We start from the raw sequence: 26,253 nt of genomic DNA on the forward strand, positions 1-26,253 counted from the left end.
GCACGCAAGTTTTACGTGAAGACAAACCAAAGGACAATGGAATTACACAGCCATGTCTCCAGCTGTAGAGTATAATTCTGCAAGAGTCAGAAAATGACATTTTTATTGGCATATCAAGATGTAGTATGCAACAATAATTTCCAAAGATGATGACTAAACAGAAAGGTTTATGGCTAGTCCACTGGGCATATCAGAGTTTCTCATTAAAAAAGTCTTATCTTAGGTTGTAAATTCCACTGCCTAATTAAGTCCCTAGAACTGTAGTGTCTATCAATTTTGCAGAGAATAAAATAGGCTAGAAGTCTGATCTCTACTAAAAAAAAAAAAAAAATCAGTTGAAGCACAAAGGCTTCTCATAAATTAGCATAAATATTAGCTCTAAGTCTTTTTTAGGGGGACAGACAGAAAGATATAAACTTAAATAACATTCAAGTCAGAGGTCTTGAAATGTTACCTTTCAACTATCACGGTACCACCTATCAGAATATCCAAGTGGAAAGCCCCCTATACCTCAAGCAAATACAGTTCCCACCCCCAAAGGAAAGCAACATTAAGAGCAATCATCTGCATTTATATAGCGCCTTTCATCTGAAGGCCATAAAGCAAACACATATGCACATACATCCACCTGAACAGCCGAGCCTGTCATTAAACCATGATTCATGTATTCTTACAGGGTTGCACTTCAAATAGCAAAACCCGAGCCAAGCTTTCACACCTCTTGGCAAAGCGACCATGTTCAAGGCAACCCCGGTGCGGTGGGGCAAAGATCTCAGCCGTTCTCGGGGCAGACCCTTGCTCCCGGATCCGGGCACGGCTCCTGCAGCCGGCTTTACCGCCGCGGCACCCGCTGCCCCTCACCGCTCGCCCGCGGGGGGAACGCGGCCGCTCCGCGCACCCGTCCCCGCACCGCACCGCAGCGCCCGGGGGGCGGCGGGACCCGCCGGCTGCCCCCTCCCCTCCGCCAGGAGGGTGCCCTTCCCCGGAGCGGCTCCTCTGCTCCCTCAGCGCCTTCAAGGGGGCTGCCCACCCGTCCCGCCAGCCGCCCCCCCCCCCTTGCCGGCTGCCCCGCAGAAACGCGTCCGTGTGTCGTCCCTCCCCCCCCGCCCCTCGCGCCCTGTCCCCAGCCGCCGCGCGGGCGCCGGCCGTTACCTGAGCGGCGGCGCCAGCAGGGCCTGCGGGCGGCGCGGGCTCTCATGGCCGCATGCCCCAGCCGCGGCCAACCCCCGGCCCCTCAGCAGCCCGGCGAAGCTCTGCCCCGCCGCTGCGGCAGGCGAGGGGGTCCCATGTGAGGCGGGAGCCCAGCTGCGGGACCCGGGGCCGTGAGCACCGCGGCTCCTCCTCCCCCGGCCGCAGCCCCCGCCTCCTCCTCCTCACGCGTCCGGAGCCCACAGCGCCGGCCGGGCACCGCCCCTGCCCAGCAGCCAATCGGCGCCGGGAGAGGCAGGACGGCGGTGGCTCCCGACCAATGGAGAAGGGGAAGCCGAGAGGAGGGGCTCGCAGGTAGTCCACGTGAGTGCCCCTTTCTAATTGGTCGTGAGCCACTCGACAGGCAGGCAATTTGGCCAACCATACGAGAGACAGCAACGCCCTAGAGAAGAGCGGGAGCCAGTGGCAAGAAAGAGAGAGGGGCGTTGCTAGGGGCGCCTCGCTTTCACTGGCCAGCCTCTGAGGGCGGATTACAAATAAGGAAATTAGCCAATAGAAGCGTGGTGTGCGCGGTGACTGACTGACAGAAGAGCCAATCGCCGTATGTTTATAGGCAGCGGTGGGTGGGAAGCTGTCAGCGGGTCGGGCACGGCGGAGGGCAGCGAGCCGGGCCCCAGCAGGCCGCGCGCGGTGCTGAGGGGAGCTGGCGGCGGCGACGGGGCCTCTGGGGTTGGGCGCCAGCCGGTTACCGACTACCGATTGTCCGTCCGGGAAGCGCGGTGACCCCCGCCCATCTCGAGAGGAGCCGCCTGGCGGCCCGCGGGGCCTCACCGCGCCTTGGGCCTGCACCGCCTCGGGCCTGCGCCCTAGCTGCTGACCGGCAGCGCAGGCGGCCCGGCGCCGGTCCTCCCCCGCGCCCCGACTGCCAGGCACACCGGTGGGCAGCGCCCGGCCTTAAGGTGCCCGTACTGGGCCCCATGGCGGCGCCCCGGCTGTCATTGCCTCCGGTTACCGCACTTCCCCCAGAGTTCATCCCCGCTTCGGGTCTCTTCCTCCCTCCGGGCCCTGCAACCTCAGCGTTACACACGAACTCTTCCCTTTTTGTCCAGCCGCCTGCAGCCCAGCCGTGGTGTCAGGCACAGCAGAGGAGCACTCTGCAGCGAGCCCCCAGCACAGCCCCCCCGGTCCCTGCCTGCAGCCTGCTTCGTGCATCTCAACTATGCTGAGGTTTTGACTGCCAAGCTGTAATAAGTCTGTGATTTTCACATACAAATTGTTCTTTTTCAAATTATGGCTTATCCACATGTAGGCACCCTGTTGTAGCAGGTATAGAAAAAGATACCTTCCTTCCTGCAAGGATGCACGGCCAAACTCTAAGTATCCGTTCCAAAGCATGGCAAGACTAGAACATCCCATTAAGTGGTTGTGAGGGGGGGTTGGTTTTGTTTTACATTGGCAAGGGACTGATTTTTTTTTTTCCCTGACTTCATCTTTGGCAAATTTTTACCAAAACTTCAAAGAACAAAGTTAATTTGCTGTAGAGTCTTGAGTACAACAACCAAATCCCAAACAGTTAAAATCGGCAGAGCTGTAATTAAAAAGGGTCTCAGACATGAACACATCGCTCAGCCTTGCTATACTATATTAGTAATACGTTTTCCCACTATCCTTTGTCGTTAAGTTTACATCTAATCTTTTCAGCTCAATCCAAAATGTGCTTGAGGGAGTTTCATGTTGAAATGTTAGCACCAACTCTACAAATAATACTGAGCAGAGATTTATCCTTACAGTAGGATTGAAATCCCCACTCTGCAATTTATTGATTAAATTTAGTCTCAGGATTTCACCTATGTCTACAGTGAAACTTTCTCTGTATATTTAACTACAAAAAAATGTAATCATTTCTGCACAGGTAACAGATTAAAAGCATTTGGGGAGGAGGGAAATATTGACCTATTTTCTTTATTTTCCTTCTGGATTTCCTTCACAGGAAAATTTCCCACACTCCTAAATGCTAAATATCAACCATATGCAAACATCTGTTCTGATAACAGCTCAAACATAGGGTGCAGCAAAGCTTCTGTAATTAAGCCATTAAACAATTATTATTGTTTCCATCGTACTTTAATCAGCATTGAAGCAGATGGAACTACTGAGATCCTTCAGTGTCTTCTGCTTTCTGACACTCACACAGAATTGAGCTCCAAAATGGGGCTTTTCAGCAAGACTAATTTTTTTAACTCTTTTTTTAAAGTTAAATTTCTGTGCTTTACATTTTTCTGGGAATTATCTAAGCAAGTTGAAAAGACTTTACAAAGCCAGCTCTGAAACATCTCCACCTCCTTGGTCATTCACTGTGCCAGGGCGCAGTGATCCCTGCAGCCTTGTGCCCCCTTGAAGAAACCTCAGTGCTTGTTTCATCTCACTGTTCCTCCAATACCCCTCAGCCCTGCTGGTTTGGAAGCTGTTTGTTAGCGTCAAGATGACATCTTGCGGTAGGTTTTTATTACTCCTCTTTTGGGAGCTCATCCCGGCAATAAAGCAAATGTGTTCTCTTTCCCCAGTTCCGCATCATAAATTTCACCTCTTTGCTTCCCAAACAAGATATACATTGTCTCTGCGTTTGAGCTGCAGATATCTTACTGGTAATGCCCAGGAATAAGCATTTATCCCATGAGCTGGTGCAAAGTAACATCGTTGAAATATGCCAGTGTGATTCAGTAAAGTTAAATCTCAGTGGGCAACACTTATCCTGTATTTCATGTAACATTGCATGAGGTCCTGTGGTGTATGTCATGAATGATCCCTGTTTTGAAAGGGAAATAAAATTGTCTTACGACCCCTCCTACAGCTTTATCTCAAAGACAAGGCCTGCGTTTCCAAAGCGCAAAAACATGGCTTTTGCTGGTGACCACGTGTGTATGTAGAGCAACAGCAGAACCTTTGTCTCAGAAAGTCCCCCTTCCCTCCTCATAGCTGGCAGAAGTGCCCCAGCAAATCTGTGACCTTGAAATCTTCAGAAGACGAGTGGCTTTTGTAGTCTTCCTCTTTCCCGGAGAGAGGAAAATGAACGTTGCATTAGAAGACTCATCAAAGAGACACATCAAAGGCAAAGTCTTGCAGATGTCACAGCGTACTGTGTTCTAACGATCTCTCTCTTGCATCCCAGAAGGTTCACACAGCCTGTAAATCCTGCAGGAAGCCCTGCTCATGGTGGGTATTCCCCGCTCCCCCAGCTGCCCCGGGGCTGGCTGTCCCATGCAAACTCCAGAAAAGAACTGCGTGGCTTGCGGTTTGCTCCTCTCTGCTCTCAGACTGACTCTCTTCCCCAGACAGATGCTTTGGCTTTTTAAATGTAACCGGTTTGGCAAAAGAGTAGCCAAGGGTTAACTCACAGGGTGGCAATAAAAATAAACATGAGAGAAGTTGGGTGAGAGCAGGCAGGAGGGGGAATTCCCTTCCTCTGGGCTTTGGAAATGCCCGAGAGGAGAGAAGTTTGAGAGATTTCTCCTTCCCAAGGAGAAAAATACCGCAATGTAGCCATGCAAATTTGCCTCCACAGTAGCAGAACAGGTGTTTTCCCCAACAGAGAGGTTTTGTGGGCTCCAAAATTAAACAAGTCTCACTCCCCTCCCAAGGGACCAAGACAGTGGTTTGACTTCACAGTACTGTGACGAGATTGGGCATTTTAGTAATTTAACCCATTAAATACTTTACATAATGAAACCCATCTAGGGAAAACATCTTTAAATAGGATTGGCCAAACTGTGCTTTGATTTACACCAATGGAGATCTGGAGTCATGTCACAGGAGCCAGAGGAGAGGGTCCCGGTGGGAACACTTGGAATTTGCCCTTGTCTAATGGCAAGATTGTCCCTTTTCTAGCCCCTGTCTTAGGTGGACGTTTAACACGACAGTCATGAAAAATGACCCCTTTAGGCTTTCAGTCACACACCAAACCCTGTAGATTTTGAAAAGCATCTTAACAGGCTCCCTGGAGGCACATCTTCCCACCTGCGCCTCCCCCAGCCAGCCTTGCAGCTGGCCTTTGCAGACAAAAGTGAGGCTGGCTCGTGGGGGAGAGGGCATTTCCCACCGCTCCGAGCAGGGGAAGGCACAGCTGGGGCGACGCTTGGACAGCCTGCACCTCGTCATGTCATGACTGTCTTCCCGGCAGCCAGGAGGGCTCTGCGGGGGCTGCCTGCATGCTGTCCTCTGGACGAGGATTTACATGCCTGCTGGTGAGGAACAAGGTTAACATTTCTGTCTCACCACCGGTGCCAACAAGGCAACCAGCATGTCCTTGTGCCCAAAGCCATGCTGCCACCTCAGCCCAAACCCAGCACCACGTGTCTCTGCACGAGACCTGGCAACAGTGGGATTGGCAGAGCATCTTCCACGTTCCTCTTCCAGGAGGCTGGGCAGAGCGCGGGCAGGAGGCTGGCACAGCACCGGACACCCTGCCTCGGGAACCAGAGGGGGCTTGTGCTGGGGCAGATGGATATTCCAAATTCAGCAGCTGCCGTGCTGAGGCTGATGCCGTGGTCTTGTGCTCCCCTGCCTGCTCATCACGGCCATCTGCTGTCTTGGCTTCAGTTCGGAGCCTGCCCACACTGCAATGGTGCCGTGGCGTGGCTGTAGCCAACCTCCTGGTGGTACCATGGGCATGGAGCGGCACAGAGCTGGCCAGCTCGCTCCAGCCTGCTCTGTGATGCTCCCCACCATGAGGCTGTGTGAGCAGCGGGACAGCGAGCCCAGACTGACCCTGTGTCACTGCCTGGGTGGCTTAAGCCCTGGGGAGAGCCCATCAGACCATGCTCCAGCCCTTAGGCACTGAGGGGCAAAGGGTGAGACCCCAGTGCACAGGGCAGGCCCCGGGGCACAACTCCTCTCAGCAGCACCTGAGTTTTTGAATTGTCTGATATTAAAATACTAAAGCTGTATTCACAGCAACACCCGCCAGACTGCAGAAGTATGGACTTGCACTGGCTTGGACCATGCTGGACACCCAAAGAGACCACACAGTCCTATTAAGCATCAAGGCCACCAGCCCACGTGGCCATCAGTCCCGCCTCTTCTGCCCCATGCTGAGGACCAAAAGGGTTCCTGCATTGCCAGTTGCACCATCCTCACTCCCCAGCTAAACCAGCTCCTCCCTGGGATGAAAGCACAGCTTTTTGCCTCTCCAGGTGGAGCAGCAGCCTCCCCTCCTCTGGTTATGCTCCTCACACTTGCTGCCCTTATCTCTGCGATTACAGCAGTGCAGGAGACCCGTCCCTTTCATGGCACTTAAATCGGAGACCTCTGCCACAGCAGAGCTCTTCAGCTTGTTCCCCCACAGCCTCCTCAGGCTCAGACACCTTCAGCTCTGCCCTTTCTGCAGAGCTTCAAGACCTACGAGCATCCAGCTACTACCAGATCCCTGCTCAGCTGTCTAAGAGATCCCGCTCTCAGATCACCATGGCCCCAGGTACATGCCAGTCACCCAGCCCCTTAAATTTCCCCGGCTCCCTGAGCCAGCAAAGTCCCAGTGTTTATTATTCCTCTCCCAGAACAGTTCTCTGTCTCTGATGCTTTGCTGTCTAATCTGCTTTTTTTTCCTTCAGTTTTGTTTTCCCTTTCTTCCTTCATTGGGTTTACAAAGCTGTGAAGAGTCCTTGGAAAGGAAGATGAGTCAGGGCAGATACTCAGGGGGAAGAAGACAAGCTCCCAGCCTTGAAGTTAGGCTCGCTGCCTACGTCACTGTTATTAAAAATAGATGAATGGCAGCACTCTTTGCATTGGAGGAGAGACAGAGATGTAATACCCTGGGATGCTGAGCAAATGCTCCCTCTTCCTGCCTGCAAGTCACCCAGTAGCATCTTCTGCTCTTTGATAAATTCTTTTTTCTTGGCTCTGACTTGTGGGATTTAATTTGCCTTTCATAAAAAAATGGTTTAATGTTTCAACCTTGGGGAGAGGGTGGATGACTCACTTTGGATTAACTCTTCTGCTCCAGTCAGTTGGCTACCAGCTCTCTTGAGAACTGAGAATCTCTTCAAGTGCCGAGTCAAGTCATGTCCCTTTGAGAGCAGCCCCTCCCCCCATCCAGCAGCAAAGTGCTTCTGGAGGATGAAAGCAGCCATCTGGGGGTGGTATATCAGCCCATCTACCCCAAGACCAACTCTCATCATGCCCAGTCCTCCTGAAAAAGCAGGTTTGCAAGGTGGCACTGGGCAGGCTGGGATCCACTGAGCTCTCCGCGAGGCCAGGGTGAGATGTGCGCCAGCAGTGCTCCCAGTGCCCCATGGCAAAGGGCAGAGAACAGAGAGGCTGAAGCACAAGAAATGGGACGATTTACATAGCTCAGAGCCCAGGTGAACCACTCGCATCCCCACAGCTGCCACCCCTCTGCCCAGGGCTCCTGCTGCTGCAGCCACTCACCTCCGGGCTGCAGGAAAGAGGTGATGACTCCAGATTTTGGGGGGCCATGCTGGGGTGACAGTGGCAGTGGTACCAGAGCTGCACTACTGCTCTGCTCACTCAGGGGGATGCTCAGCCTGTGTGATACTCTAGGCTAGGGGACACAGCCCAAGCACTGAGCTTACCCGTCTCTCCCAGGGCCAACATCTTCCTCCCTCCTACATATGCCCTTACTTAGCCCTTTTGCTGACACTATTTTCCACTCACTTGTCTTCTATTATATGCTTCTTCCTATTAAATTAACATAATCAACAATATAATCTCTGGCCTGCTCTGTGCTTTGGCCGCCAGCCAGAAACAAAAGGACAGGAGCTAAATAAAGCCACTGCAAGAGAGAGTATGACACTGGCAGAAGGTGATGCTGTGTTTTTCGAGCACAAAACTTCCTTTCAGAAGTTATTGTAAGTCCTCAACTCTCGTCTCTACCTAGACATGTCTGGTGTAGGTGCTGCATGGGGTTGCAAGGGAGTTTTCAGTCCTCTTCAAGAACAGCCCATGGCAACTACCCCCTGGGCAGGTTGGAGCCCCTGTGTAACTCACACAGACATGGGGGGCTGCTGCCTGCTATCTAAGGGGAGTATTTTCACTCACTCCATGAGAAAGCGGTCGTGAACCAGCAGGATGCTAAAGTGCCCCTTGGTTTTGCTGCCTTCTCCAGGGTGGGAAAGCGGCACTGTCACCACAAAGACACTGTCACACCGATGCAGTTGCTTTTCTTGCTCCCAGCCACCCCTTCCATGCTATGGGGAGCCAAAGGTGCCTCATTAGTGTGTTAATCATAATCCTAATGAGTGCGGAGATTAGCTAAAGTAACAGCAGTGACCTGCAGGGGGGCTCATCTGCCCAGGTTTATCGTGCTGCTCACAAACCCCTTCGGGGAATGCCAACCCACCGCACCCCTGGTCCCCCCCGCGCTGATGAAGATACCCCGTGCCGTGTCTGTCGGCTTAATTAAAGCAGAGGGACCGGTAACCTTGACGACTGAGCCACTATCTATAAGGCGGCTGAGATGGTTATCATTTTGGTGTCTCCAGAGACACCAGCGGAGAGACGTGAGTCAGGAGCTTGCAGGTGTGGGACACACTTGTGAACTGCAGTCACAGCCAGGAGCACCAGTGTCCCCCCGAGCACACGTCCTCCCCAGGGATGGGTGCCCAGGGAGATGGAAATGCCCCAGTGCCTCGCTGGTGAGACGTGGCGGACTCCTGGTGCCGGGTCGGGTGGTGGACACTGCGGCACTGAGCACCCAAGCCCGTCTGGCACAAAGGAGGCTCTGCTCTGCTGGGCAGCCCTGCGGTGTCTATGGGGAGTGCAAGACTCAAAACTTACCAAGAAGCTGTAAATACACTTAAAATAATTCCCCTTAGAAATAGGAAATTTGTACAAACCCAATTACTTCTGCCTTAACAGGATGCCAGAAAATGGTACGTCTAGTTTCGTGGTGATAAGTAGCAAAGTAGCCAGAAACACATTTCCAATGAGAGGCTGAGATTTAATTACTATTTTTTTAAAGAGCCGGTAAAAGACACAATCAGTTCTGCATCAGATCAACCCTATTCTCTCCTCCCTGCCTCTGAACTAAGGACAGGAGCTACCAAGGAGCCCCACACTGAAGGAGGAAGACAAGACCTCTCAGGGAACAAAAATATCCATTTCCACCTTCCTCCTGTGCCCTGTGGTGCTGCAGATGCAGGTCTTAGGTTGGAGAAGGGGACCCACAGCCCCACTCCTGCCAAACCAGCCCGAGAGAGGGTGAGCAAGGACCACGCCATGATGTGGGGCCCTTGGCTGCCTCTGGAGCCTAGTGTTCCTTGCACCTCACGGTGAAGGGCACCTTCCCAGACCAGAGGAGCCCCAAACCTTTCCATTGTTTCTGTGAGAGCTAACGGGGCAGGACGGGAGGGCTCGTTCCAGCTGCACCCTGTGAGGCCGGGGTTGGGGAGGAAGCACCGTGATCAGGGGTTTTTTGGTCCTTCCAGAGAGCAGCCTGGCCACCGCCAGCTTCATCGTGGGGTTTCTTCTTCAGAAATGCCAACCAGAAGAGAGAAGTCAGACTTTCTGAAGCATGGCTGCTGGCTCAGCACTCACAATGCCTGGATGGGGCTGGCCAGCCCCGAGGAGGCTGGGGGGGATGCGGGGCCAGGGGATGCCCCCCAGGCTGCAGGATGCCCTGAGAAGCCAGCCATGGCATCTTGAGCAGCTGGCTCAGCCCTGGGCAGGGCAGCATCCCGGGCTGCTTGGAGCAGCTCTGCAGCTGGCTGTGCCCACAGACGCGGGTACCCCGAAACAGTGCAGGGGCCCCGGGGCAATGCCCTGTGTTCGGCTCGGCTGCTGTCCACATCCCTGCACGGGGCAGAAGTGGGGGTACCAGGCTCAACGGTGGTGTCAGGGACTACGTGGGACCAGACTGGGGGATGGCGAGTGCCTGGGCCGGGGTCACTAGGGTGACATGACTAGGTCACATGGGGTAACAGGGTGGTCCAGGACTGGATCGGGGATGCCCGGAACAGGGTAGGACCGGACCGGGGGTGCCTGGGACCAGGGGGTGCCCTGCCGAAACAGGGGTGGCCGCTCTGGGGATGCCTGGGCCGGTGCGGGACCGGACCGAGAGTGCGCTGCCAGAACCGGAGGTGCCGAGGACCAACCGGCGATGCTGCGGGCGGTGCCGAACCGGGCCGGGGCTGCCGGGGACCGAACGGGGACCGGATCGGGAGTGTTCTGCCCGAAACGGAGGTGCAGGGCACCGGCCTGGGGGCGGCGGGGAGGACGGTGCGGAGTCGGACCGGGGGTGCCGGGGGTGGGTGCTGGGGGGCCGGGAGTGGGGGGGGTGGCAGCGGCCCCCGCCCCGCGCCTCCGGGGCCGGACCACGTGTCGCCCGCCCCGCCCCGGCCGCCGTCCCGCCCCGGCGCCGCGCCGGTGCCGCCGGCGGAGCCAGCGCGGATCGGCCCAGCATGGAGGGGACGCGGAGCGCCCTGCTCCGCCTCGCCGCCGCCTGCTGCCTGCTCTGCGCCCTGCCAGGTACCGGGGCCCGAGGGGTACCGGGGCGCGAGGGGGAGGGCGGCCCGGGGAGTCCCGCCGGTCTCGCCGCGGCGGGGGCAGCCGTCGGGGCCGCGGCGGGGCCCGGGCTCCTCCGCCCACCGGTGGGGCCGCGGGAAAAGGGTCTGGGGCCCCCCCCCGGGGATGGAAACCGCGGAGCAGCGCCCCGAGCCCGGCCCCCAAACTCGGGCGAGGTGCCCCCAGCGCCCCGGTGGGCGCGCAGGTAAGGGCTCCCGGCGATGCTCGGCGGGGGGTGGCCGAGCCCCGCGCCCAGGCAGCGGCCACGCCGCCCGCCCCGGCCTTGCCCGTACAAGGCGGCTGCTCCCCCGGCTTCACCTCCCCGGCCCCGCGGGGAGCCCGAGGGCGCGGGCGGGGGGCGAGCAGCGAGCCCGGGGACACTCGCCCGGCAGCCCCCGGCCCTGTGGTCCCCCGTCTCAGCCCCTCGCAGCTTTTGGGTGCCTACAAGCTGCTGCTGAGCTCCCCACCGAGGGGACCCCGGACAAAGCCCGAGCTCCACCGCCTCCCTGCCGGCATGGAGCGTCCGGCCCGGCCCGCGAAGGGGGAGGGGGCGACGTGCGTGCCCGGGAGGGGGCGGGGGCAGACCCCGGCCGCAGGGACTCCCCCCGGCTGGGTGTCGGGGCTGCTCCACCGGCAGCGCGTCCCCACGTGGGCCCGCGCAGCTGCAGCGTGGCGCTGACAGCCCCGCCGCGTGGCGGGAGCGTCCCGAGCGGGGGCTGTCGCCGTACCCCGGGACCCTGGCAGTGACCGAGTCCGAGCTGGCATGTAAGGGCTTGCCTGGGGCTCGGGAAGCAAACGTGTTCCCTCTTCTGTGCCACTGAGTACAAACCCTTGGCCAGACCCTGGGCAGATCGCAGCGTGGTGGCGGCAGCAACAGAGACAGGGCTGGCACGTAGTAACTAGGTCTCTAGTAAGTCATTGGGCTGGTAAAAACCTCGTGTAGGTGCCTGCAGGGCTGAGCCTGGGCAGCGAGAGCCGCGCTCGGGCTGAGGTTTCGGGTGCCAGATGTAGTTTGGCTGGCTCGAGGCTGAGCACAAGGAAACGGTCCCAAACCGGCCCCTTCATGTGGGCAAAGCCTTGGGTGATGCTGCACCCCCCCCCGCCAGAGCAGCTGCGCTGCGAGGGGGTGACTGAGGAACAACTCGCTGACAGAGGAACAACGGGATTTCCATTGCCGAGAGGAGGAGCAGCTCAGGGCTGGCCCCGTGTTTTGCAGCATTTCTGGCCCCCAGCACAGTGGGGTACCCCTGGGGACCCCCTGCTGCAGCTGGCTCATAGGAGAGGACACCTCTCACTGCAAACTCCAGGACTCGGTAACAGAATTAAGGTTGCACTGGGTTTTTCCTGGGATCTTTCATGCTTAGTGTCCCAACCCCAAAGTCCCTTCACAGCCTCAAGAAATGGCACCTGGGATTAGCCTGGCCCTTGTCCTCATGGCTTTTGGATCCCAGCCACAGTTGAGAGGGTAAATGTTTTGTGAAAATAGATGGCATAGAAGAGAGGCCACCAATAAAAAAAATGCCCCATGGCAAGCACAACCCTTAATGAAACACCAGAGAATCCAGCAGGATGGTGATGGTGGTAGGGAAAAGTTGACAGTCCCTAGACAAACCTGCCCAAAACCAAGCTTGTGCCAGCTCCATGAGCCGGTCTCTCCCCTGCTCCCAGCGCAGATCCCCTTTGCCCCCCTCATCCAGCAGCGGCTGCTCCGGCTCCCCGGCCAGGTTTGCTGCGAGAGCGCAGAGGGGCTCGGGCTGCCGCATCCCCTGTGCGCTGCCCACCCCAGCCTCTCAATGCAGCCTTTCTTCCTTGCCTGCGGAAATCCACTTCCTCCAGCACCGTTAGTTAGCCCTACAAATAAAACCCCCAAGTAATTTTGTTCTGGGCACTTTGCTGCTTGCCCCTCCCGTGCCGAGCTGCCTCGCGAGCGGAGGGGATGGCGCAGGGCCGGGAGCGGCAGGAGCACATAAAGCCCCATCTGTCGGCACTGGGGCCGCACACAGGCGGGCAGTGTGTCTGCTTGCAGAGCCCCGCAGCCCATTTGCCATGAATTTTTTTCCCCCTTGTTTTTCCAGGGTGAGGGGGAGTGGATGGACCCAACCCGACCCTGGCTGGATGGCTCCAGCTCTCCCGCACCCAGAACTGAGCCACAGCTCGGTCCTCTCCTCAAGGCTGGTCCCTCCAGCTCTGCGGGGTAACCACCCACCCTGCACCCCCTGCCCAGCCCCATCATGTCGTGCTGTCAGTCTTTGATGCCATTTCTGCGAGTGCTTGTCCCTCAGCCCCAGGTGTGGGGTGGATCTTGGCTCCCTGCTGCCCCTCCAAGGCCTGACCCGCTGGGCAGGGGCGAAGCGCTTGCCTCCCTCAGCTCTCTTGGCCCCATCCCTCTGGCTAAAGAGGAGGAGGGACAAGCCAAAGCATGGAGGCCCCTCTCCCTCCTTCCTCTCCGCTGAGATCCTCTGCGTGGGCAGACACAGCTCTTGCTGCAGGGGCTTCCATGGGGCCGCCTTGGAGCGGCCCTCACAAGGCTCAGGTCTGGGGACATGTCCTGAGCCCCATAGGGCGGCTCAGGTCTGGGGACATGTCCTGAGCCCCATAGGGCGGCTCAGGTCAGGGCCTGGGCACGTGCTTGCCGTGCACGACCCAAACTGCTGCTGCTCGGGGCAGGGTGGTTCATCCAAGCCCCACAGCCCATGAAACCAGTGTCTACACAGCTGGAAGGTCCTGGGGGCTGCTCGGGGCTGGGCAGGTTTCCTGATGTCTAGACTCACCTCAGCTCACGCCACACTGCACTGGAGACCAGGCTCCCTGCTGACATGGGCCTGCTATTGAGGCAACTGGCTAATTAATTTTCTCCTAATGACGTGAGTGCTTCCTCCACTGCAGCTGTGACTCCTGAGGTAAACAGGGCCAGGGCTGGCTGATGCCAGAGCTCCCTGCTGTTGCTGTATTTTTGGGGTTACGCAGCCCCAGAGAAGGGCAGGCTTCCCAGGCCTTGGTGCCGTGCATGTCCTCAGCGGCCTCTGGGAAAGGGGTCTTCATCGTGGCTCTGTCCCACCACCAAAGAACAAAGCAAACAGCGCGGGAGCTTCTTGGGCACCTTCTTACCAGGCAGGATGCTTCATAGCTGCATGTGGCCAGTGGAAAATAACTGGCTGGTGTGACAGAGTGGCTGAGTAAGGCAGCCTGCACCCCGCTTTTGCCCTGCTGCAGGAAGTCAGGATGAGCCCTCTCGCCTCTAAAGGGGGGATCAGCGATGGGGCTTCCTGCAGGCCTGTGGGAAACAGTTTCTTGCATCTCTCCCTGCCTTGGCTGGGTGGAGAAGGGCTCATGTGGCAGGGCTAGGCAGAGCATGCCAGCCTGGGGTGCTGTGTCCTGCAGGCAGGCGCTGGGGCTGGCGCTGCCCCCCTTCCCAGTTTGGGCTCCAGTACCGTGGCGTGCTCTGGGCATGTCTGTGCTGTTTTATGGGTTTTCCTAGTACTGAAGAACCTGCCCTTGGCATTTATGGTGCTCATCTCGGCTCTCACAACTCTTGCTCTGCCCTGCTTTGCCGTGCCACCGTTGGCTGGTTGTCCCTGTCCCAAACGCAGTGCCATCAAACAAGGTGGCAGCACTTGCTTCCCTTTTTGCTCCCCCAGTGGTTCACGCCTGAGACCTGGCATCTGCAGATGCCCTGGGGAAACGTCCTCCAGCCTGCCCGGGCAGGTTGGGCACTGGGCTGTCCCTCCCCAGTGCTGCACTCTCTGGGCACCCCATATCTAATCTGAGCCCCGTCTCGTGCTCGGCTCGTGGCCACCTGCCTATCAGGCTGGAAGGAGCTTCTTGGTCAGGAGACCCAGTTTCTATTCCTGTCACTTACCACAGCCCTTGCTTTGCAGCGTGCTTGGCCTGGCAGCATTCCAGGGCTGCACTGGGGGCTCGGCACGCCCAGTTCAGCCCCCCCAGTTTCACTGCCTGTGCAACAGGGCACAGCTCAGCCCACAGAGGCCACATGGAGTGCGATGAATTAACTTGTTGCTGCACAAGAGCATCACTTTAGTCCCTGAGCAGGCTGCAAGGTCCAATCTGTCCCCAAGTCCCATGGACGCTCCTTGCAGCCCATTCAGCCTCTCTCCGCTGCGATAGGGACAGTCCCAGCATCAGCCCTGACAGGGGTAACACTGGAGCCTGCAGTAAATGCAGCCCAGTGACATCCTGCCTCCACCGAGGTCCTACAAGGTATCACACTGGAGCTGATCCAGTTGCCCTCTGTACCGGATCTGCGACTCTGAGCCTCGCTTCGTTGCGATGAGGGTGTTTGCTGTACAGCATCCCTGGGTGCATCTGGCACCTACCTGAAGGGCTCCAGAAATCTCTTCTGCCACTTGTGTTTTTTCATTCCAAGCTCTGTGTTAAGGCGAAGAGGTCAGGCTCAGCTGGTATCTAATCAGCAGCTACTCCAGTTCTGCTTTTAAATGAAACAAAGAGCCTTGGTTTTAAATCCCGCTATATGGTTTTATTTGCATTTATACTGGAGCTCTTTTCCCTTGAAGAGGTTGTTTAATTACTGTTGGTTAGTAACCATAAAAATGTAATAACTGGCAACAAAAGACAATTTCTACACTTAATGGAGTGCTTTGCTAAGCGATAGGATACAATGTAATTGCTTAAATACACATAGGTTACAGCTTATGCTGTTACTTTTTAAACATTAATTTTGCACTTTACTAGGTTGTTTGCAACTTGAGCTGTTACACTTAAATGGGAATTGAATTCAGTTAGTGCACAAAAATAGCATTTCAGAAGTGTCTGGGTGCCTTTTCAGTGAATCAGAGTAGTGGTTTGACATGCATTCTGCAGGAAGCTGATTTAAGTGAGGTGCTATGTGCAGACAGTGACAGCCTGCGCAGGATACATCTGCACCAGCAGTCCTGCTCCTGCGGGCACTTTTTCTGAAATCCTGGGTGGTTGCTTTCATGTCTTTGTGCTCAGCTCTCGCCTGGGTCTCTGTGCACCTCTTCCAGTAGTGACTGCAATCTGCACCCCGTTGTCCTGCTTTCCCCTGAGCCCTAGCAGCCAGCCTGCCACTGGTCTCCTTACTTTATGTGGCTCTCCTACATCTCATTCTAGAGGGATTTCAGAAACAGTGGTAAAGCCTATGGACTGGCGTTGGGTTTGTGTTGACCCTTGGGGAGCTCAGGCTGCTGTTTCTGGCTAGGAAACGTTCTAGGTAGGAAGGGGAGTGCAGAGGATGCTGCTGGGACTGGGGCGTGTGGGTTGTGGCAAGAGCTTGTCCGCAGGCTGGCCCAGCTGAGGCCCTGCTCTGTCTCACTGCCTTCTTCTGTTCCGAGAAACAAGTAGATGGCAGGATGACTGTTGTGGCAGGGGATGGAGGAGAGGTCCCCGCTCTGTGTGGCTATCCTGACATAGCAGTGAACGCTCAGTGCTGGTTGTACAAACCTTCCTCAGCCCCTCGGCTTGGCCCCAGCCCTGAAACTTGGGCAGGGAGCACAAAGCAGGAACAGCCTCGTCTCCTGCAGAGCTGGCTTCCTTCACTCCTCTCCGTTATGGCATATTTATACCATGTCTGGAGCTGGTGGGAGCTTGGGTTCATGTGTGGATGTCCCTAAGTGTCGTCACACAGCGCTGGAGAGGGGCCGAAGCCACGAGCTGATGCTCAGAGCCCTCCCTTCCCTCGCAGAGCAGAGACTGTTTCCCACCCTTGTCCAAGGCAGGGGCTTCTTGGCTGGCTGCATCCCTCTTCCCTTGGGACTGCTCTCTTCCCTCGCCCCTCTCATTTCCCAGACAGAGGTCACTGCAGTCAGCACTGTCCCATGGGAGCTGCCGCTACAAATCCACCAGCCCTGCCCTGATGTGGTCTGAGATCGCTGGTTCTCACCACATGCAGATGGAGCCTGGTGGTTAGCGCAGACGCAGGGCAGAAGCGGGGCTGTAGCCGGGAGACCGCCAGCCAGCTCTGCTGCAGCAGGCACTGCAGCATAACCAAAGCAAACCCACACTTGGTTCCCCATCTGGGAAACAGAGATGCTGGTATTATCAGAGCTCTTGTTTGCGGCTGGTCCTGCTGCTTCACTTGCGGTATGGTCGTAGCTGCTTTTTATTATGAATCCAAGGGTGACTGCACCTTCACCAGCTGTCTTGGGGTGCTGCAACTGTCAGGCCTCGGAGGATCCCAGAGAAGGTGAAGGGAACTCCTTCCCTTTCCATCTGAGACAAGAGGGGCTTGGTTCCCTCCTGTCTCCAGGAGCCGATTAAGGCGATGCCTTAGGCAATGCAGCCACAGCCCTCCTGGCATGTGGTGCAGGAAGCAGAGCTCCTCCAGGAAGACACCAGAGTAACGAGCTCTGACATGCGTCTCTATAAGTAACTGATAAACAGCTGAAAACATCATCACTCAGTGACTGAAGCAGCAGCGACAGCACTAGAGCTGGGGATTTTCCAGCCTGTTGGGCACTAAGGATCCAGAGCAAACCACAGTGGTTGGACCCTGGAGGATCACAGCTGACCTGAGGTTTGCTGGGTCTCATCCAGCGCAGCCAGCTGCGGCAGCTTCGCAGCAGAGCCATGCTTTCCTGCACTGTACTGCGGGGACTGCACCGGAGCTGGGTGGGAATAGCTAGCCTGTTTGGGTGATAAAACTGCAGGAAAAAAAGTTGTGGCACTGCAGCAATGATGTAGCAAATCTTAATGCAAGACCCTGTGGGGGAGTAATTTTATTTTAAAACAAAACAAAAGTAAAACTCATTTGTGCCTGCACTCTTTAACACCTACATGCTCACAAGCACTTTGCACATATTGGGTATTTAGCACAGGTGCTTTGCTTGCTGACTGCTGGCTTTGGATGTGCCCTTACCCCTTAGGAGCTGATAGACTGTGATGTTGATCTTTTGTCTGTCTGGCCCTGAGTGACCAGGATTTACTCGCTGTCCTTTGTTTCCTTGCCCATCTTAAGGCTCTTGCCTTGCTCTCTACCTTCCTACCTTAACGGCTTGAGTTTGTGTTAGCCTGGTTTAGGCTGTCCCTTTTTTCAGGCTCTCCTTTGTTTCCTGAGCTGGGTGTGCTGTGATTTGCTGGGCTGGATGACCTGCTAATCTAGGTGCCATCGACACCTGCCATGCTCAAAGGCTTCTGAGTAGGTGTCCTGCTGCACCAGCTGTTCCCCTTCCTGCTCCATACCTGCCAATGTCAATATCTCTTCTGCAACTTTCCACAAATCAGGTTTTACACACCACAGTGCTGTGTTACGCCAGACCTGAGTCGGCTGCTGCTCCAGCACAAGCCTTTCTGCAATGGTCCTACTACACTGCAGTGGGATGCAGGGCTGGAGCAGCCCGTTCACCTGGGCACTGCTTCCTTGGCTGTCAGGGACAGTGGGCAATTCTGTGGGAAGAAGCTGTGTGGCTACTTAGAGAGAGAAGAACTTAAGGAAATACCACTCCCACTAGCTCTCCCTCTTGCAGACAGCAGGGAGCTGTGTGTGCAGCCCATCCTTATTCACAGGGTGGGAGGAGCAGTTTGTCCCCACAGCCCCTCCTGGCAGGGATGCCAGTCCCTGACACTGTGGGGAGGTGTCCTGGCGGGTATGGCCCAGACTCATCCACCCTCCCCCTGGCTTCCCTTTCCTAGTCAGAAACTGGCATGACTGTTTCAGAGTTGCTCAAGCCTTTGTGCAAGACAGCTTTCCCCAAATCTTTCCGCTGCGTGACCCCAAACACGGCTTCCCACCCTGTGGGAAGCTGTCCCAGGCACAGGCCAGCTATTCAAAGCAGCACACAGCCAGGCTCACCGCTGACTAGGCACCTGGCCACCACCTTTCCTGTTTATCCCACGGTGACAGCTCAGCTCTGTGTGTCTGCTGCATAACAGCAAGTAGCTGGGTGTTTACAGAGTGAGCATCTGCCAGTGTCCAGCCGTGATCTTTCAGCATTGCCCAGCACAGGCCCTGGAGCTGCTGCAACCTCACCCAGCAGGCACTGTGCTGAACAGCAACGCTGGGTTGAGGGCTGGAAATTGCAGCATAAGGAGCTGCGCACTTTGGTGCCTGATCCCAGGAAATACAGTGCTCAGCTTTTTTTCCTTCCAGGTGTCACTGGTGTAAGCATATCCTATGCCTTAGCTCCATTTCAGAGAGCAGCTTGCTTTGTTCAGAGGCACGTTGTGGCCAGACAGCTGGATCCAGGCAAGGCCAAAGGGAGCATCACTTACGCTTTCGGTCTCTCTGTTTAAGTTGCCCCAGCTGGGGCTCCTGTTGAGAGCTTGTTCTCCAAATGTGCTGAGCAGGGTTGTGCTGCCTGCTTGTGCCTTGCCTGCAGAAACCCTCCTGGGACTGTGGCCCCGGGCCGAGGAAGCACAGCTCCATCAGGCTGCTTTGGGGTTTTGCATTCTCCAGCTGGTCAGGGTACTGCAAAGGTCTCTTGAGAGAGACGTATTGTGTCTTTTTTTAGGGCCTGTTAAGTGCTGTAGCTGGAGAAGAGCTCTGGTAACTGTGTCCATTCTGAAGAGCTTTTAAAAACTGCTGGGATTTCCCCAAAGCCTTAGTATGAGAGTGAGCTGCTTTGTTAGTAGATGAATGTTTCTTGGTTACAGCATCTGATTTGGATGCTTCTCCATGGTGGAGAGAGTAGGCATGAAGATGTATTTACTTCAGTACCTTTATTTTTTTTCTGTAGTTGGCTCATCACGCCTCTGTGGCTTGGGTAGAAACTTGAAAGAAATTGTCAAAATATTGACCGTGCAATGCGTTTAAATTGTCTGGAGTGTCCATCCTGATGTGGCAACATTTCTTTGTTTTCTTCCTGTTTACACCCTAAAAAACCCTCACAGATCCATATTTATGAACAGGGAATGTAAGACCCTTGTGGTTTTACTCCTCCCACATGCTGTCACACTGTCTAGCAGCTGTAGATCCAGGAGGGATCCTTGCTCACTGAAGGTTCCTGCTAGGGAAGCTGGCGCTGTTTGCTGTAGTGGGAGGCTGAGTAGCTCCTCATTTTTATAACAACAGTCACACCTTATGGTGGTGATGTGTTCATAAATAGCTCATGAAGGCGGCTCCCGAAGTATACCACAAGCCCTGTTAGCTGTACTACTCTCTTGCTACCCACTTCACTTTTCCCTCTGGCAGGAGCCCCACACTACTACTGACTAGCATATGCTTTACCCTTGCCAGCCACAGACTTTTTAAACGTCACTTTTCTACACTTCATCAGAACAGGGCAGCTAGAGGGTCTACTTCCACTTTTTGCCTGCTTATATTTTTTTCTGCACCACTTCTGACTCTCAATGAACCAAGGAAGACTTTTCTAAGTTTCTCACAGAATCAGGTCTCAGGTGGTACTTTTAAAAAACCTCTAAAAAGGTTTAAAAGGTTCTCCAGGGCAGAGGGGTTAGTGATGCTAACCCCACAGACCAGGAGCACAGGGCCTGAGGCAAGGGAGGGTAAAGACAGGTCCCCTAGAACAGTTCCCTTCCTCAGAGAGGCCAGGAGGACAGAGGAGCTATTTGAAGCCCTTCCCAAGTGTGAACCTGTGCTGGATTTGGAGTTCAGGGGATGGAGAGGTTCAGTTCCTGGCCTCCCCCTCTGATTCTCCTCTCAGTGTGGGGTCTCTGACAAACTTCTCAGCATTTCTTAACACTGTTCCATAGGAGAGGGACAGAAGACAGCAGAGATCTTGATGACACCATCACCTTTTCCTAGTACGGTGCTAACCTCGCATCAGTCAAGGGAAGCCTCTGACTTCAGTCCTGTGACTACTGCCATTCCCGAGACAAGCTTGGAGAAAAACTTCACTGCTGCAACACTCAATGCCACTGGAGCCCACGCTACAGAGATGGAGGATGCTTCCATCCCTACCATCCCCATGGTAGGCACCAAGGCAGAGAGACTGCAGGCTTCCACCACTGCCAGCCCTGGGAATGTCACAGTTACACAGCATGAGCACCATAACACGAGCTTGTCAGTCAACAGCAGCACTGAAATCCCCTCCTCTGCTGTGACTGCCAGTACTCTGGAAGAAAATCAGTCCAACCACGAAGACACAGAGCCTTTCAGCACAACTGAAGAAATGGATGATGCTAGCAGCGCAACACCCACGCTTCCTCTGAACAGTGTGCCGGGTGAGGTTTTGTCTTTATTGCCTGTGCAGAAAGTCCTGCCCCAAGGACGCAGAACTTGGAAACTTTTGTAAACTCTTAAAGAAACTGGAGATAGGGAGAACAATGATACAGTAAGCACAGCCAGTTCAGTGGGACTGACTTGCAGAGGTGCGGTTAGTTTATCATCCTCTTTCCAGACCCCATTAATTATGGTATTAATTGTGCTGGGTGCTTTCTGATGAGGGCATTGACTGTTTTCAGGGACATCCTTTATATATTTCTTCCAAAACAATGTGCTTCAGCCCAGCTGGGCTCTTCCTGCACCAGCGCTGGGGGCTTGACAGGAGCCTTCCCTGCCACCTGCAGAACAGGGCAGCACACCCTCCCTTAACACAAAGCATGGAGATTGGCAGGGACAAGCATCAGCCTATCCATCCCTGTGGGAACCCCTACCCTACCTTCAGATCCCTGTGGGCAGCATGGGAACTGGCTATAGGGTCAGTGATCCCAGTCTCGCCCACCTTGGGGCCTGCCAGGCTGTCACACACACCCGATGCAAGGCAGTGGTTGATGGACCATTGATTTGCATGGTGTTCATGCACAAGCACATCTTTCATCCTGGCTTGTGTCATGGGGTCCTGGTCCTGCTGTTCTGTGACACACAGACACAGCCTCAGGGGATGCTGCTACCAGTCCCTGGGCAGCCCCCTTTGTGCTCGCCATAGGGAGGGATGAGAGACCTCTCCCAGTCTCTTGCTCTGGGGTGATGCCCGGTTCTGTGCAGAGCTGTTTGAGGCTTCTCTGCTTGGCCTTTGTCCCCAGAGGAGAGGACTTGTGGGCCCAGCTTAGGCTGGCTCCCATTGCAGATTGGCACATATGAAAACCAAGAGGACTTTCTGAGCACTGTGGCTTATAGTGTGGCTCAGCTGTGGCTGCGCTGCAGGACCTGCTTGTTTTCCAAGGGTTGTCAATAAGCTGCTTTTCCTGTAGTCCCGGCAGTCTTCCTTACAGCCTTACTTCCACCTCATCCAGTCCCACAGAACAGTATGCTTGCACTTACCCTTTGAAATAACTGCTTGTTCCTATTTTGCAGCAGCAACTAACAGCTCTCCGCTGGGGCCTTTTGATGGGCAGACTGTGGGGCCCACAGAAGCAAGGTCTGAAACCAGGCCAGGAACGAGCCCTGTGGCTGCCACAGATGGGAGCACCACCGAGCCCAGAACCTCCTCTGCTCCCATCTCCACTGTAGGGAGCACATCTTCTGCTACCGCCTCCAGTACCGTGACAGTGAGACCCCTTGTGACCAGCTCCATGTCCACCAGCACAGTTGCCATGCCCACCAGCCCATCTACACTGGGGCAGCCATTAGAGCCCATGCGCGAGAAAGCTTCTGTGCTGGATGTTGGTGACGATGAAAATCCAGGTAAATGCTCTGCTTTTGTCCCTGCTCTCACAAAACATAGCAAAGGGTTGGGGCTACCTCAGATTGCCTCTCGGTTGTACTGAGCAGAACCTGAAAAAAGAAGGCTTTGCTACTCCAGCCCCTGAAGGCTCTCCTTTGGCCTCATTCCTTGGTATCCTTGCAGAGCTACCCAGTTCTCCTTTGGATGATACAGCAAAGGCTGATCCTTTGGTAATCATCGTGATCTCCGTCTTCATTGTCATGGTGGGCATCCTAGGCCTGGTGGGCTTCTTGAGATACCGCCAGCACAACAGCCGCATGGAGTTCCGGCGCCTGCAGGACCTGCCCATGGTGAGTAATGCCTTCAGCCCAGCCTGACATGGTCTGGCTTGCCACTGGTTGCTTTGCAGTTCCCCTTCTACCACATTAACGATGCTTTGGGTATTTGCAGCAGCAGGAATGCTGATCATAACTCCTGTTCCCTCTTAGGTCCCTCTCCTTCCATCCAGGGTTTGAATCAAAGACCCAAGTCTCAAAGTTGGCCACTAAAGAAGCTTCCTGCCTTCCCCTCACTCTGCAGGGGAATGCTAAGAGCTTAAACAGAGGAAGGGGAGCTCTGAAATAACACCTTCCTAGCCTCTCCTCCTGTATTCTGATATATTTGCTTTGTGACTATGACAAAGCAGACTCTGTGCTCTGTTCCAGGGAGGTTGCCAGTCTGCATTTGACCCTTTGGGGATATAAAAGGATGTGAGGGTTTCAGAGGCTGGATTATCTCTGAGGAAGCTGCAGCTAACTCACTGCGCTTTCTGGGATAGAGGAGTACTGATTCCCTTCTGCAGCTAGCAACCAAGCGGATGCTGTTTCAAGCTGAGTGGAGTTTTCCACATCCCTGCAGCAGGCAGGCTCTATCTGCATACACCTCTTCTCTCCAAAAGCTGCAGCAGGAGGGGAGAGTGACAGTCCAAAGATCTAGGAATTGCACAGGGACAGCATTTAGGTGGACTGCTGGGCAGATGGCCACACTGTGACAGTGTGGATGAGAAGGCTGTGCTGCCTGCACAACACTCTTCCAGGCTGGGACTGTATGCCAATGTGCAGGCACCTTATTAAAGCACACTCTTCTCTACTTCTAGGATGACATGATGGAGGACACCCCTCTCTCACTCTACAGCTACTAGGCGACCAGGCTTTCCTCTGCCTGGCCAGCTGAACTTCCCAGAGGAGAAGGCCTTGAGGACTTGGTCCCAGACAATCTGCTGAGGAATAAGGGGCTGTGATTTGCACGCAACTGAAAGATCCTTTTCAGATGGCTTTTGGGTTTAGACATTTTACATAGTTCAATGTTGAAGTTTTTATGCTGGGAATCAAAGCCCAAGTCTGGCCCTTTCCTCCAGGCCCTGAAGAGGTGCCTCCTCCTTTTAGTGTGGTGACCGATTAGCCAAGACAACCTTTGCCGTCATGTTCTGCATGAATCTCTTCTGTCCATCTTGGTGGCTGCTGCTTTTAAAGGAGGTGGGCAAGTGATCCATACAAGAGCTGTTAACACTGGTGGTGTCAGCACAGTGCTAGCAAAGGAGACTGCTGTTTTCTGAGAGAGCCAAGGATATGGAAATCAGTTCTCTTGGGCTCCCTCTTGTTCTGTATTTTTAAGGTTGTTTGGTTTGGTTTTTTTCTTGCACTTTTCTTGTTCCTGTTTCAGCTTTAGTCCTGGGATTGGCACTGCTTATCCTGAAACACCTACCAGGAGGATGACAGACTGCTCTGCTTCCTTCATACATGCGTACCTTTTCTCTTTAACCAGGGAAAACAGTTTTGTGGCCACTGGAGAAGTGCCCTTGCTACTTGATGTTGCTTTGAAGTTGCTGGGAGGAAAATTAACATAATTTTAGCTTAACAGGGCTTCATAAGACTCAGCCTATTGCCAATTAGACACACTAATTTGGTCTCACCAAAATTAGGATACTGTGTCTCCTATACTTGATGCTTTCAGCATATGTGTAAACTTGTTGCCCAGGTTCAGTAAATGCTTTGGTCCATTTCCTTGCCTGGATTGACACATGCCTTTCCTCAGGTACTTCCCATGTTGCTGCTAGCATCTGGTTGCTGAAAGTTGTTGTACAAAACTAGTACTGTGCTCTCCCTCCTCTGCTACACAAGGTCAAAGCTCCTTTACCTTCTAGTGTTGGTCTTTGAGCCAGATGGTGTCTTGTCATGAGGACAGATGCTGGATGTAGGTGCCTTCCTCCCCTTCCCTTTCTAGGTGTTAGGCTGATTAGATTCTGCACTTTTGCCTCAAGATATCACTGCTGTAGACTGCACCCAAGGCTCCCGAGACCCTCGAGGAAACCCACAAACGAGAGCCTCTGAGTGTAAGTCTGAGGACCTCGCCTCAGAAAGACCAGAGTGTGCATGAGTGTCTTCATGTAATTAACACCTGCTCCTTTTTTCTGATTCATTTGACTGCAGATAAACACATGCCTTCTCTAGAGTGTTTGGTTTTTGACTAAGCCAGTTGCTCCCTCAGGATACAGCAAGGGCTAGAGATTATCTACCACATTGCTCTTACAAGCCTCAGTCTCTCCTTTAAGTAGCAACACTTACTGACCACAGAAAGGACAAATGCCAGGCCTCACTAGCAAAAGTACCTTTTTTTCTTTCCAGTGCTGTTATTACTTGTCTTTACGCAGGGCAAGGGGAATTTCCCCCATCAGCAGGGCTCAAATTATCTGCAAAGCCTAAAGATGGAGCAGAACCGGTCTGGGTCAAATAGATGCACTGGGTAAGGCAGCAGTTCCTTCTTCCTGTGTTACTACTTCCGAAGTGGCTGACAAATGGCTGCAGTGCAGTTTGGGTTCAGCTGTTGGCTTTGGCCTTCCATCTATTTATTGTAAGGATGCCCAGTAAAATAGGGAAGAAGGGTTGGTTCTCTCCTGCTATTATTGCATGAAAACTGAAGGGCAATTGTCACAGCTCCAAAGCTTTTGTATCAAGCATTGTCTGTACAGAGCAATCTCCCTAGCTACAGACTTGTTTCCCTTGCTGGAGGGCAGGGTGCTGCTGGGTTTTGGCACAGAGAGGCAAATTAGTGGTGGAAAATAGAACTCCATCCTGGCTGGAACTGGTGCAGGCTGGCATAGCTGGGAAGTGTCTCTGTATACAACTGAAAGGGCAGGGGCTGGTTGTTCTGGTTTCCCATGCATCGCTGTCCAGGGGAAAGGGGTGAGGAAGAAAAATCACCCAACACCAAAGTGCAACTTTCTTTGTAAAATATGTTAATAGTGGATTTTTTTTTTTCTGCAATAAAGTTACAAATGCCAAAGGTGCCCTGGTCCTCATATTTTCATAGCAAGCCTCTAACTGGAAAGCTTTTATAGGTCACAATGAATCCTGTGATAAATAAACAGCAGCAGTTTGGGGTAGGAAGGCTCACAGAGCTGGTACTAGTGAAAATGCCAGACAGCTATAAATCATCATTCTGTGGGTTCAGAAGGACACCACCCCCTGTTTGTGTCACTTCTTGTCAGGGTCATTCCCTGTCTGGGTTGACTGAGATTAATTTCTATACAGTCAAATCAGATGAAATCTGTCTTAGAGAACCACACTAGACCAAACAATCTTAACATAAACCTTTAAACTCTCTTCCTTTGCCTCTGATTGAAGATATCCTTATTCTCCTCTGTTGTCGACTGTAACCCCAAACTCTGTTTACAGAAATATCCTGAAGCCAGCCTAATCCAAACCTAAGTAGCATCATCTGTCACACTTCTTTCCATTGTACAGGAGACAAAGCAAATTGAAAGGCACCTACTTCTTTTTTGTTTAGCTTTATAGCTGTTTTGAACTCTTTCCTTTGGAGTGCAGACCTACTGGAGCTAAGTGCTCACTGTTTGTTTCAAAAAAGTCTAGCTCTTGCTAAAGACCTGCTAAGAGTCTCTCCTGAGCTAATAGTCTCTCCTAGCTGTACAATAGCTGGGCAAAATCATCCAGTTCATGTCACAGATTGTTGGTGCTACAAGATTTTCTACTGCAATAGGGAGCATGAAACTACTCAGTCATTGGGCTTCTGCTGTTCTTGAAACAGGTCCCAC

At 54.1% G+C, this 26,253-nt stretch overlaps 2 protein-coding genes across 4 annotated transcripts in view; one reads left to right on the forward strand and one right to left on the reverse strand.

Moving 5' to 3' along the window:
- TESK2 (testis associated actin remodelling kinase 2) overlaps window positions 1–1,374 on the reverse strand; it is an 84,410-nt gene extending 83,036 nt beyond the window's left edge. Inside the window, exon 1 of one of the 2 annotated variants that reach the window (XM_055814890.1) lies at window positions 1,153–1,374. The gene's annotated coding sequence lies outside the window, so the exon portion shown is untranslated. The remainder of the gene's footprint in view (window positions 1–1,152) is intronic. The other variant, XM_055814889.1, reaches the window with a different exon arrangement.
- Window positions 1,375–10,154: 8,780 nt separating this feature from the next.
- Window positions 10,155–25,484, forward strand: LOC114012459 (mucin-5AC-like). Of its 2 annotated transcripts, none has more exons than XM_055815534.1 (5): window positions 10,155–10,629; window positions 20,311–20,781; window positions 21,857–22,183; window positions 22,347–22,513; window positions 23,299–25,484. In XM_055815534.1, exons 1-5 carry the CDS (start codon window positions 10,191–10,193, stop codon window positions 23,341–23,343), a joined length of 1,449 nt encoding a protein of 482 aa, XP_055671509.1. In that variant the 5' UTR covers window positions 10,155–10,190; the 3' UTR covers window positions 23,344–25,484. The 2 variants fall into 2 exon arrangements, with proteins under 2 accessions (XP_055671509.1, XP_055671508.1); XM_055815533.1 differs by having other exon boundaries at window positions 10,158–10,629; window positions 21,854–22,183.
- The last annotated feature ends 769 nt before the right edge of the window (window positions 25,485–26,253 follow it).

The sequence above is a fragment of the Falco peregrinus genome, chromosome 10 (genome assembly GCF_023634155.1).
Source record: "Falco peregrinus isolate bFalPer1 chromosome 10, bFalPer1.pri, whole genome shotgun sequence".
NCBI classification, from domain to species: domain Eukaryota; kingdom Metazoa; phylum Chordata; class Aves; order Falconiformes; family Falconidae; genus Falco; species Falco peregrinus.